This window comes from Triticum urartu, chromosome 4, assembly GCF_003073215.2.
Source record: "Triticum urartu cultivar G1812 chromosome 4, Tu2.1, whole genome shotgun sequence".
Classification (NCBI taxonomy): domain Eukaryota; kingdom Viridiplantae; phylum Streptophyta; class Magnoliopsida; order Poales; family Poaceae; genus Triticum; species Triticum urartu.
In genome coordinates, this window is record NC_053025.1 from 544,622,161 (window position 1) to 544,635,119 (window position 12,959).

General features: G+C 46.1%; 1 protein-coding gene across 1 annotated transcript; it reads right to left on the minus strand.

The window, feature by feature from the left end:
* Positions 1-10,101: 10,101 nt before the first annotated feature.
* Positions 10,102-12,851, minus strand: LOC125552553. The gene is made up of 5 exons (XM_048716154.1): positions 12,579-12,851; positions 12,355-12,481; positions 11,435-12,088; positions 11,152-11,335; positions 10,102-10,764 (listed from the first exon to the last, which is right to left on the minus strand). Exons 1-5 carry the CDS (start codon positions 12,653-12,655, stop codon positions 10,736-10,738), a joined length of 1,071 nt encoding a protein of 356 aa, XP_048572111.1. The 5' UTR covers positions 12,656-12,851; the 3' UTR covers positions 10,102-10,735.
* Positions 12,852-12,959: the final 108 nt, after the last annotated feature.

The following is a 12,959-nucleotide window of genomic DNA, read 5'->3' on the forward strand; positions in this document are numbered from 1 at the left end:
AGGTGTAGCTGATGTTATCTTAAACATCAAGCTGTTGAGAGATGAGAATGGTGGGATCACACTGCTTCAGTCTCATTATGTGGAAAAGGTCTTGAGTCGTTTTGGGTATAGCGACTGCACGCCTTCTCCAACTCCATATGATGCTAGTGTGTTGCTTCGAAAGAATCGACGGATTGCTAGAGATCAACTGAGGTATTCTCAGATTATTGGCTCGCTTATGTATTTGGTGAGTGCCACGAGGCCTGATATCTCTTTTGCTGTGAGCAAGCTGAGTCGGTTTGTGTCAAAATCGGGAGATGATCATTGGCATGCGCATGAGAGAGTTATGCGCTATTTGAAAGGCGCCGCGAGCTATGGGATTCACTACCACATGGTCGTCAGACGGTTTATTCGCCCGAGCCTTCTTGCTGGGTCTAGCCTTGGCTCTGAAAGGAAAAATATGCAAGGGTTAATATAGCATGCAAGTATAAAGCGTCAAAAGATTCAGTTAAAATACTTACCCAGCAACTGTCTTAAGAGGAGGGAGTTGTGTGGCCGTCGACTCGCCAGATGATGAATGAGGCGTTCCCTGATAATTTGAATCGAACGGATTAAGAGGTTGTCGGAAATAACCTGCCTTGGGATAAGAAGTATCAGAAGTGGGTGAGACCTCAGGTCGACGTTTCCGAACCGGAGTGTTCGGTAAACCGGCCGAAGTGACTACTTGGCCGCTGTGCCGGGTTGTGCAGTGAGCTTCGTACTACTGCTTCTTCAAAAGAAATTTTGGGTCCAAGTGAGCAAGGGGGTGACAAAAATTTATTTTCCGGATTGTTTGACGGATTTTCTGTGTTGACGGAGTGTCTGAACCAGAGGGAAGTGTAATTACCTCTGCGTCATCAGCCTGGCTTCCTTCAGCGTCATCCTGATAATAATCATTGTCAATGAGGTGTATGAAAAGCGAACCAAGAGAGTCAAGTTCTACCTCTGAGTACGGATTATCGAGGTCTTCGGCGAGGTTCATCCCGGTGGATTCAACCGCCTTCTTCTTGGCAGGCCTCTTGACCGCCTTCGTCTTAGGTCGAGGGGTTTTCACGGTTTTTTCTTGAGGTTTCTTCTTCCAAAATGGGTCATCGTCCTATTAAAAGAATTGACAAAAGTTATAGGAGATTCCACAGATTAAGTACAAGTAGGAGTGGGGCAATGCTTACAGCTGGCGGTTTATTCAAAGTGTAGTAGGGGCTTAACCCGGTCTTGCAACAGACAGCCTCCGATTCATTCAGTATCTTCTTCACAGATTCAGTAACTTTAGCTTCTGTCAGCTCAGTATCAATATGACGTTGAGGGTCTTTTGAGTCACCAGTATACTCGCACATTAAACCGGGGCGACGGCTTAAAGGCAATATACTCCATGAAATCCAGCAGCAAACAAAATCAACCCATGTTAGACCATTGGCCATAAAGGCTTTGAGCTTGGAGAGTTGTGGAGCATATGTAGCCCATTCTTTGGTAGTCAACCGTTGTGGAAATGGATGTGTGTTGGTAAGCCGGTGAGGATGGTAACCCGGCAGAGGACTCTCATCATCACGGGAGTTCAATATTGGGCCCGTCTACAAACTCAATACGGCAGTTCAAAAAGAAAAAGTCCTGGAATAGCTCAACAGTTGGCTCCTCTTGCAGGTATGCTTCACAAAATACTTGAAAGTCGCAAACATTGGACACAGAGTTTGGTCCAATGTCTTGAGGATGGATCTGGAAATTGGCAAGCACATCACAGAAAAACTTGGACCCGGGCGGTTTAAAGCCACGACTCATGTGATCAACAAACACTACTACTTCGCCATCTCTGGGGGTAGGAGGGTTTTCTGGACCGGGAACTCGCCACTGGATTTCACTTCGCTTCGGTAAAGCATCAGTTCTGACGCATCCATCCAGTTGCTCTTCAGTAACCCGGGAAGGGACCCAGTTACAGGCATAAAATTGTTTGGCCATTGCAAGCGAAGAGCTGGAAAAGATTAATGCCGGTTTACGATTCATGATTGACAAAGCATAAAGCACAACAGGTTAAGAAAAAGGCATTCAAGCATGCAAAATTGTTAAACCGGAGGCTGATGCTGTTATAAATGGTAAAGCGACGGGCGGTTCACAAGGGGACTAATGGCATATGACGGATTATTTTCTAAAAGGATAAACCGCCTACGCAGATGAGGAAGGTACAGATCTGAGGCAAAAAACGACTAAGTGAGGAAAAACAGGTTCCACAAGTTCACATTAGCATTTTCGATCTACCATAGGTCAGGAAAAGAAAAAGATTTAGACCTAAAAAGTTGGTTCTGGAGCAGTTCGCAAAAGTCCAAATCGGTTTTATACATAGAAGGCATGGTTTGATAGCCAAGATAAAAGACTGCTATAGCTACCGCACGGAACACATCAAAGTTGAGGTCTGCTATGTATGAACTGACGAAGAACAAGAGAAGAACACCATGAACCTGTGTGAACCCTAAGTGGATCTATAGAGGAAAGAGGAAAAGACTTACCGAAGTTGTTAAAGCAACGGAGGTGCGCCGCATTTTTCTGGTGCGATCAGGTTGATGCAGCGGCCGACGGCGAGGCAGAGGCGAAGCTCGATGACGGCGGGGGCGCTCGGGTGCAGAGGCATCGCGAGGTGGAAGAAGAGATAAAGAAGCAACAGGAGGAAAAAGTAAGGGATCCTCAGCCCTATTTATAAGGCAAAGAGATAAGCAACAGGCACAGGAATCGAGGAGCCAAAAAATGGATATATAACAAGGTTGTCGCCTCGATTGTTGGATGCTCATTAATAAAGGGTATCTTCGGCTTTAATGAACAGGTGATGTCATGGCGGTTTACTACAAATCTGGAGGATGACGTCACGGCGGTTTACAAGATCTATGCGAAGGTGCAAAAGGAGGAATTTTTCTAAGTGTTGAAGATTGACATGAACAAGTTCAAGTCAATCTGGGGCCTAATGTTGGGGATATTACTATTAAGTATAAACCGTCCATGAGGGGCCGGGTTATGTTCACAAGGAGTTAATCATGTTTGAAGTCCATGAAGATAAAAGGGATGGCGCTTTACGGAGGAGATCTAACATGAAGGCCCAGGGCCCAAAGGCGATTAGGGCTCGTAGATGTAAACCGCCATATGATATGTATCTTATGTTGTAAAGCAAGGAAAGGTAGAAACCGAGCCGGGCACGTTTATGAACCGGCCTCGGGATTCTGTAAACTGTCGGGCGTCAACCTGTGTATATAAAGGGACGACCCGGCGGCGGTTTAGGGACAGCGGACAACCACTCGAAAGCCAGGCAAAGCGGATTCGCTCCCTGGTCATCGAAACCCTAGCAATTCCATCACAACTGGATTAGGCTTTCACCTTCACCGTAAGGGGCCGAACCAGTACAAACTCTTGCGTCCCTTGTCCGCTTTAACCCCTTTAAACTAAACCGTAGTGATGGCACCACGACTAAGTCCTTTCACGAGGACATCTGCCGTGACAAAACCACGACATAGTGTGTCCAACAAATTTGTCAGTGATGATCAAAGGGGGTTGACCGAACGGAAACATGCTGTGAGGGCATTTTCGTAGGGCCACTTGACGGCGGAGGGGCAAAAGTAAGGAGTTCCAAAAGATAGGGATAATCTAGTGGTACCCAACAAAGGGAAAAAAATATTGGGATTTCGATTCATAAATCTTGGTTAGTTAACTAGAAAATCAAACCTGTTCACATTGTAATATTTCAACCATTTATGTATGTCGAGTCGTTTGACATGTACCAGTTTCCACAAGCACAAAGTTTCTCCTTTCACTTTCAAATTATACTCTATATGCATGGTGAGAATTTATGGCAATAATATACGGTATGTGTTATCATTTGGTATCTTCTCAAAATATAAATGGATTAGTGTCAGTTTATGAATCTTACCTCCCAAGATACCAAATGATAAACGGAGCACACAGGCCTCCAGTATTTCAAAGAAATTCAGCATCTTCCCTCAACAATTTCAGGAATTATATTTTCAGAGAGATGGCTAGGACAGAATACATAGCTCCCAGCTTACATGCAGCTGCTGCTACAATCAGTGACAGAATAGAGCTAACCTCATTAATATTGGTACTACTGGACAGGAATAGGTTCAAGAAAACAAAAAAATGGTCCTAGATTACAATCCATAAATAGCACTTGACAGAGAGAAGAACTGCCTCTGCATTGTTTGACAGCATAAACAGGTGCGACACTCAAAAGCCAAACAAAGACGGTACCAACTACATGGTTAAAGCAGGGAGCTTTGAGTAGGATGCCACATAATGGTAGTATTCGTCTTCCAAACTGCGGAAGCGGTGGTTATCTAGTTGAATCATGTTAAGTTCACCGGTTCTTATATTGTACAAACGAAGCTTACCTGCCCGTTCATCAAATAGGACAAGACCATCGTTCTCCAGGTCAAGAGCGATGACCTCATAGTCACATTTCCAGGAATGTGCGTCATACTGACAAAGGTTGTCCCTTCCGAATGCATGGCTCATACTGAGGCGGTACTTGAGGCTCCACTCATAAGGCTCATGAACATCAAGACTCCAAACAAGAATTGTACGAGCATCCTCCTCTGGCAATGTGTAATGCAAGGCCCCCGAAGATTGGCCGAAGCAACATTGGCCAAACCTAGCAATAAAACCAAACATCTTCATGCGGCAACTCAATAGTCCGAAGAGAGGGTAGAATGCCAGAACTAGTTTCCTCCAAGCTCTTCAGTACCATAATCTCATGCAAATCTGTCCTCACATACAGTGCTCCGTCAATAAACAGGTGTGGTTGAGAAACCATTGTCTCAGAGAGCCATGATGCATCGTCCAGAAACCAAGAGGAAAGATCAGACGAGAACACCTGAAGTTTGACAGGGCCAAATCCCAAACGGAGGGTACTCAGCCGCTGAAAGTTGAAGACGTAGAAGTTTGCCGACCATGATGTGCTGAAGGCCAGAATACTCATATTGTAAAAAGGGTCATAATGGCTAAGAGGAGTGTCAGGGAGTATCTTCCACTCTCGTGTTGCCGGATTGCACACGATAAAGCGGCAAATACCTTGAGGAGTATAGCTGTTCTTGTACTTACAAAGGACTAGGCCATTGCAAGAGTCCAACAGCTCTAATTGCTCATATACTGTGGTAGGAAACTAAGAGCTTCATCAAAATCCTTATCATTGCGGGGCAGGCTAGCGAGCTTAATAGCAGAGTGATAACGTCGTTGGTAGAGAAGACCTATTGGAATTTTCAGAAGCTTCTTGCAGTATTGCCTATCAGAGGATAAGGCAAGCCAGGCCTTGCAAACACATTTGAAGCGGCAAAAAGATTTGAAAGGCAGCCGGGAGAGGATCTCCACCACCAGATCATCAGTTAGCTTAGCAGCAAGAAAACCATTCCCAGGGTCCATCTCTTTATGGTAGTTTACTGAAAGGAAAAACTGATAATGTCAGGATAGGCAAGGAAGCAGTTTTTTAATCATGGAGACCAAGATACTGTAACATAATTCAATCATCTGAAACTATGTTTTACTGGGGACAAAGCAGTTGCTACATAAGCGAACCATTTTAATCTATTTCAAGTTCAGCTTTTGGAACAAGGTAATCATAAAAGATTAGTAGTATATACAGAAATAGAAAGAATTAAATGATGGATATCGCCAACTTGTTTTCAAGTTTGATTTAGTACTACAAGCAAAACTGAACAAACAGTGTATACATATGCTGGATTAGACCAAGAATTTGGGTAAAACAAAAGCTCTCTGTAAAGGATCCTTACAAGTAACCTATCTTCATACCTAGCAGAGTTCGAGCCATTTGGTGTTCTTGCAGATTTTCATGCATTTTAATAATCAATCTGTTCTGACTTGCTTGTTTCAAGAGCTCTGTAGGCGCATGTATACACTCACTCCAAATACGAAAATCACAAAGAAGCAAGGAAATCAAGAATTAATTAACTCAATGTGTATCTGATTAATCATGGATCAATTAACAATGTGCAAGGTTAGATGTATAGAGAAACATCACGGGTCATGAAGAATTGGATGGAAGCACGCAAGGCTAATCGAACATCTTACTCTAAAGTGCAGCTATTAGTTAGGGTTTGGATGGATAAAAATGACCTGTGCAGTGTTAGTTGACACAGGGAAGACGGCATCAGAGCAGCACACCGGTCAAGAGAATCTGCTCGGACCGCCGAGGCCGGAGGAGAAGCAGAAGCCTACCTACCACCGGCCTCCCTCTGAGGCTTTGACCTCTGCAAAAGTTATCTAAGTAGGAACGGTGCTCTGCTTAGATCCAATTCATGGCTGACAAATAGTACTAACAAGGGATTGTGTTCTCACGGTTCACCTTGCTGTACCAGATCCAGAGCAGAAGGCCAACCAGCCGCCGGCGCGAGATTTCAGCGAGCGGAGAAGCACGCTCCTCTCCCGCCGGTGTAACGTGAGGGCGGGGAGTGAGGGATTGAGGTTCTTTTTCTCCCCAATGCAAGCTATTACTACTTAGCCTCATCAAAAATACTTCCTCCGTTCCTAAATATTTGTCTTTTTAGAGATTTCAAATGGACTACCACATACGGATGTATATAGACATATTTTAGAGTGTAGATTCACTCATTTTGCTTCGTATAGTCACTTGTTGAAATCTCTAGAAAGACAAATATTTAGAAACGGAGGGAGTAGAAAATAAAGATTCTACTACACATGCATCTCTACTTTTCACTCTTACTTTTTTAGCTTTTTATATCGGACCACATTTTTTCTCTTCAATCACCCGTCTCCTGCAGAGGATCCCGCTTCCTAATCCGAACCTACTTTTCTGGCATCCGATCCTACATGGCATACGAGGCATCACCCTGAGGCTATGCATTGGCCATGCCCTCAGAAGCGAGGACTCGTGTGTGTGTGTGTGTGTGTGAGAGAGAGAGAGAGAGAGAGTTCACATGCTGCCATAATCAAAGCATCAAAATGCCTCTCAAATCCCACAAGTTGGCCTCAAATTGGGGGAGCTCTTGAAAGTTCGGACATCGCCATGTCGGTCTTTGACAGCTCGGACCCAATCAAAAACTATTTCCAGTCGTTTAACTGTAGAACCCTCCGCATATTTACATTGGGTGCAGCCGCCTAACCGCATTCATGTCACCGCGGGGACTGAGAAGCCTACTCCAGTTGCCTGCATTCACATCTTCGTTGCTCCGCTCGTCACAGCTATTTCGCATCCGCGTTCATCGTCCGACGTCGCAATAGTTAGCTCTGCGATTTCATGTTTCAGTCGATGGTGCAGGTCCATGCCACGCAGTGACACAACTTCATGGAGTGCAACCTGGGCCACCGCCCATGAAAAAAATCCCTCACTACCACTTGGTATTTGGGCCATAAGTACAGGAAAACAAGGCCAAACTTCATAATTTCGCCCTCCCCCTCAACCCATTGCCCCTCCAGAAATGTGGCCCAAGCTCCGCCACTAATGGCACGGATGCCCGACGCCAGGATCGAATTGAGGCAGCACAATCTTCGAGCTCCCTGGGGACAAACTCGATGGAGGGGAAGGAGGGCGACCCAGTGGCCATGATGGAGGTCGCGGAGGAGGAGGCGATTGTTGTCCACGACGTGCTAGTGTTCGTTTTCTGGTTGTTTCAGACGGAGCAATAGTACAACATGACAGCCACACTGATTGGTGGAGGCTCATCTGGAGGCGGAGCATGCGTGCAATGTTATCATCGGGCCATCTATGAGGTGGACCCTGGTATCGTCGACGTGAACTGAGCGGTGCTCGTGTCCATGTATAGAGCGCACATGGTCTACTACAAACGTTGGTAGCTCTGTGCCAATGCACCCAACTTTTTGAGGAGCTGGTGGCCTAGGACGGCGAGGCACCGAAGTAACATGTCGACGATGCCAGCAAGGCAACATCAGTAGCTCCCTCTCGTTCGCGCCGACCCCCAACGACGATGAGGCCGAATCGTCAACCCCGGGGTCATTGACCTCAACTCGGATGGTGACGAGAAGTTGATTAGGCTTTTTTTTCTCCTTTTTAGGATTTCTTGTTGTGTAAATAGTAATCCAGAAACAAATGAAACCTCTGACATCCACGGTATTTTGAGGGACACGGTTGGATGACCACCGTGGCCCAGTCGTCCAGCGACACATCTAGATGTTTCCATGAACATTTGATAATGTCTGTTTGATGACCCGTGTTTAGTATGCCCTTAGCCATCAAACCAAAGACCAAAGTAAATAAATGACCCCTGTTCAGTATGCCCTTAGCTTATGGTTGTGACATCGTGGTAGGTTCGGCGATGACCTTCGTCCTGGCGGTCTTGGTCTTGTAGCACGGAAATGGAAACATTTGGTTGATTCCTCGGGACTCCGCGCCCGCGCTTGCCTCTTTAGCACCAAAGAGAAATCATGTTGTACTGCGCCCACTGGTGCCCGCCTGGCCTTGGTCGTCATGACTTGCGTCATCTGAACCTCACGAGGATGGGGCTTGCATAGGAATCTCCGCTCCTCAGGAGCCAGCCTAGGGAGGCCACTTCTTCTGGAGGTCTTGGCGTCGTCCGCCTCACGAGGCTTGGCCCCTCGCGAGGGTCTTGGGTTGTTAATGCCGAGGATGGGTCGTACCAGGCCATCGATGAAGCCACGCCGTGGGCCGCAGGCAGGCAAGTCTGGGTACCCCGGTTTCCAGAATGCCGACAACGACTGACATTAGACGGTGGGCATCAAATCGACCTCCCGACCGACGACAAAGCTCGTCGGTCGCCTACAAAGATCGTTGGTCTTGTCATCATAACAATGCCACAAAGCTCCTTGGCAAGTGTTCTACGTCATCTTCGTCGTCCACCGGTTTCGTTTTGGAACAAACTAAGCAACTTCTGTGTTTTTTCGGCATGGGATCGAGGCAATAGTGGCTGAGGTATGGGGCAAAGGTAGTTGGATGTCGATGGGCCGGCGACGGAGGCTGTGGGTGGACGCCGAAGGCAACACCAATGAAGATTTGGTGCGAGCGGGGGAAGGGCCGGCGCTAGGGGAGGGGGAGGCCAAAATTTATCATGATAAGTGGCGCCGCTTGAGTATATTCGAGGGACAGAGAAGCCGAGGCTTCAAAAATTTACTCCTCTAAGGCCGATAAGGGATTGGCTAGGTCCGATTCAACCCCTCAAAAGTGGATTTTTAGTCCTCTAACCACTTTTAATCATCGGTTAGAGATGCTCTTACATGAACACCAACGGTTGACACAAACGCTGCAAGGTGTAACAACATCACATCTCCCACTCAATAGCCCCCTCTACCACGAACACCACATACGGCCTGCACCAACTAAGAATATACGGACAAGTTTAACACAACCATAATCAACAACACAGCCATATTAAATGTCAGACCAGCCCAGGTGAAACACACACTGAGTCAGCGTTATAAACTGCAACAAAATAAAAATATAAGTTAACTCATGATTAAAGAATGGCGCAGCAAGTCGCACCTCACACTCTAGTTAGTTTGCAAGTTCATGATTTTGCCTGACGGACAGTATACCATCAACCTTCCATTGTCAGTTTGTCACAGGAAAGTTCTTATCAACAACAACATATACAGATGAGGGTACATAACTCGCTGGGAAAAACAGCACCAGTAATCCAATATATTGAAAAATTAAATTGAATAGTAGTGCATGTCTGGGAAAATAACTGTTGAAGAAGACCATACAAAATTAATTTTCCGCAAGTAATATGTCTATTGGGTTTCAGTAAGTACAATTGTCTACCAAATAGCACGACAACATTATATAACAATATCTAAGAAATCTAGACGCACAATTTGCAGGAGTCCCGGCTATTTATTTATTTATTTGAGGTGCTTGACTGCACATCAAAAGGTTTCACATCTGCTCCTGGTTGCAGCACCTTGACAAAAAAAAACTCTCTTTCAAAGAAAAAATATGGCAAGAGAGCAACAGGGCTGGTTTATTAGCAACAGGAGGCACCCGTGGATAATCAGGAGCTAGAGATGCCAGCTACAAACCAGTTTATGGCTTTTTATGGGTGGTAAAACTTCTCAAAGATGCAACTCTGCAGAATTATCAAAAGCCTATTAGCACCTGTGAAATTTGAACTTCAGATTATAAATTCAGCCACAGACCAAACAGGATCGCCGAGCCTCTAACTCTGTTGTTTAGGTATTATTACAGTTCAAGCAGATCCCGGTACAACTATTCCAGCCTCTTCTACAGCACTTGAGAACAAATCTCTATTTGTATCTGGAACCAATTATCACAGGTTCAATAAAATAACCAAAGGGAAGCCTTCTCAAGTCTCAAGTAAGGCCCCATAGGCGATAGCACAATCACCAGTCGGCACTCCCAGTTGCATTTCTGTTGGTAGCTGCACCTGACCTGCATGACCACTAGTGCAGCATGACCCTAGTTTGAAGTTCAGGGCATACCATTAAGCACAAGTCAACTGGTCACTGTGAGAACTGATATCTTGAGATACATCATGCGCGCACACACCGTCCAGTGCATATCCAATGGCAAAGCCACTGAGTTACAGACGTAGCGTGGTGAATTGCTCCATGATCATTCTTCATTTGTTTCAATGCGGATTACCAGAAACAGTCTGCCATGGTTCGCACCTTCCCATATGTGCATGGTCACTCCTGTCCACATGCAGTTTATGCTGATCTGGTGGGGCTTTTCTAACCCCAATCACGAGCCCATGCAAATTTCTCACCATATTGTCTTGAATACAAACACAACTGGAAAGGAAGTACAAGAAACAGTAAGGTATGAGTATACAACATTGAATAATAAGTGGCGACCCTAAGAAAATTATGATTGGATCAAGTCATCACTTATCACAATATCAAACGCAAGTTTTCTACTCAAAATTCAGCTGAAACTCCGTTGAACGTAAAATCAACCTTAAAAGACAGTAAACATTAAACTGGTATTGTGATGTGTGGTGGAATGTGGAATAGAAGACCAACTTAGGGCGCAATGGATAAGTTACAGAATAATTATGATTATGGACAGTATACCTAATATATACATTTAGGCTGCAACTGACATTTCTAGCCTTTATTTCTAGTTGCTTGAGCAAGGAATAGAACAAAACAAAGAACATATAAAATGAGCGAACTTACATATTATGAGAACAGCAAGTGCAAACAGAATCAATTGAGCAGGCCGCCCATATCGAATTTGATATTGTGATCTCTGAAGTTTCTTACGCAGTGCTCCAAGCCAACCATAGAGTTTCTTATTGTATGTAACCCCATCGCAAGTATTTAAGTAACCGATGCTTCTTTCAGAGTATCCATCTAAGCCCTACAACAAAGAATGGCAATATAAGGATATAAAACTAAGCTTCAAACTGAATCGTATTGAACAATGGATGTTAGCACCATTCAAGTAAGATCTCAATACCTGACCCAACTGAGGATTTGTGAGAGGGATTGCCGCTTCAAGATCCTGTTTGTCTGCATGTGCCCACCTCACAGCTCCTTTTTTGTACTTAATTGCAGGCTTAGGTTTCAAGGCACTTGGCAATCCGCACGCTTTAACAATATTCAGCAAAGGTGCTCTGTGTGGGCCAAGAGATGATTGTTCAGCAGCACCCTCCCGTTCATTTGGAAATGACATAGGCGACGATCCAATATCAGCACTGGCACTGACTGACCTCCTGTGCCCACGATGTGCATCTTCTTTTGCTCTCGCTGAACTCAAGTCTGCAGAGCCAGATGAATCATTGGAGCTGTCAGCTGAGATATTTTTCCTCACCCTTGTGGGGTTGCTGCCCACCTGAATATCGCCAGCAGACGGGATTGTAACAACTTTATCCTGATGTTGAGGAGGGGTTGCAGATAGGAAAGCCGCGAGGTCGTCCCGCTCGCTCTCATCCAAATGAATCCAGCTCAGTGTGCTCCTCCCCTCCGCGACATTGGATGCATTCAGGTTGTTCTCAACTTCTAATATGCGATAGCCAATCGCCGCAACAAAGTTACTATGCAGTGCTCTCGTATCCTTTCCTGCCGAGACAACCTCGTCGTTTGATCTAATTGCTCGCTCCAATTCATCAAGCTAAAAGCACAAATAAACAAGCAGTTAGGTTCTGAGTTGAAGGCACCTGTACCAACTTCTTCAGTATTTCGGGGCAATTTTTCATGACTCGATACATCCTAATCACACCCACATCTACATAAATGCAGTCTTAAGCAGTATTTCAGCACAATGACTTGTAAGCAGAAGAAAGGAAAGAAAACGCCGATCCAGGCGAGCGGATCAATCCACAGCTGCGACACGAACGGTAAGGTAAGGGGAGAGTAGCAGCGAGGAGCCAAATTCACCTGCCACTTGGCGGTGCCGAGCGCGGTGTGCAGCTCGCGGCGCAGCTCGACGGCGCCGACCTCCCCGCCGAGGGCCGAATCGCCGCCGCTCCTCTCCTGCACCCATATCTTGTACACCGATTCCATCCTGCGAGGTCGCGAACAGGAAAAAAACAAAAATGAGATCCATAAGAACCGGAACCGAAGAAGAAGAAAAAAGAAAGGCGAAACGGCAGCGCGCGCACCGATCGGCAGACTCCTGGACCTCCTCGGCGGCGAGGAAGAAGGGGTCCTTCTCCCAGCGGTCGAACGACGTCGCCATGGCGGGGTCGAGGGCGGGACGGGAAACCTCCTCCCTGGCTGGCGAGAGAAGAGAAGAGAAGAAAACCTTTGCGGTTGCGGAGGGTGGGAAAGAGAAGGGCGAGCGGCCTCCCTGTGCTCTCCTCTGCCTTGGGTTTGTTTGTTGCTTTGCTTTGGGTTGCCGCTATTTCGCGGTGGGGGCAGCCTGGCCCGGCGGGCTGGCGGCTATTTATTGATTATATTAACTCGGGGGAAACGGCGCTCGTACGGAACGGAACAGGATGTTCCTCTCCTCTGTTGAAAGTTGAAACCCAGCGAAGCACGCC

Bases quoted from the DNA above. Each gene is read 5' to 3' on its own strand.
- LOC125552553 (XM_048716154.1), bottom strand. From the start codon at position 12,655: ATGGCGACGTCGTTCGACCGCTGGGAGAAGGACCCCTTCTTCCTCGCC. The intron at 12,089-12,354 runs GTGAATTTGGCT...TTGTGCTTTTAG, and splicing joins TCGGCACCGCCAAGTGGCAG to CTTGATGAATTGGAGCGAGC. The intron at 11,336-11,434 runs GTATTGAGATCT...TCTTTGTTGTAG, and splicing joins CAAATCCTCAGTTGGGTCAG to GGCTTAGATGGATACTCTGA.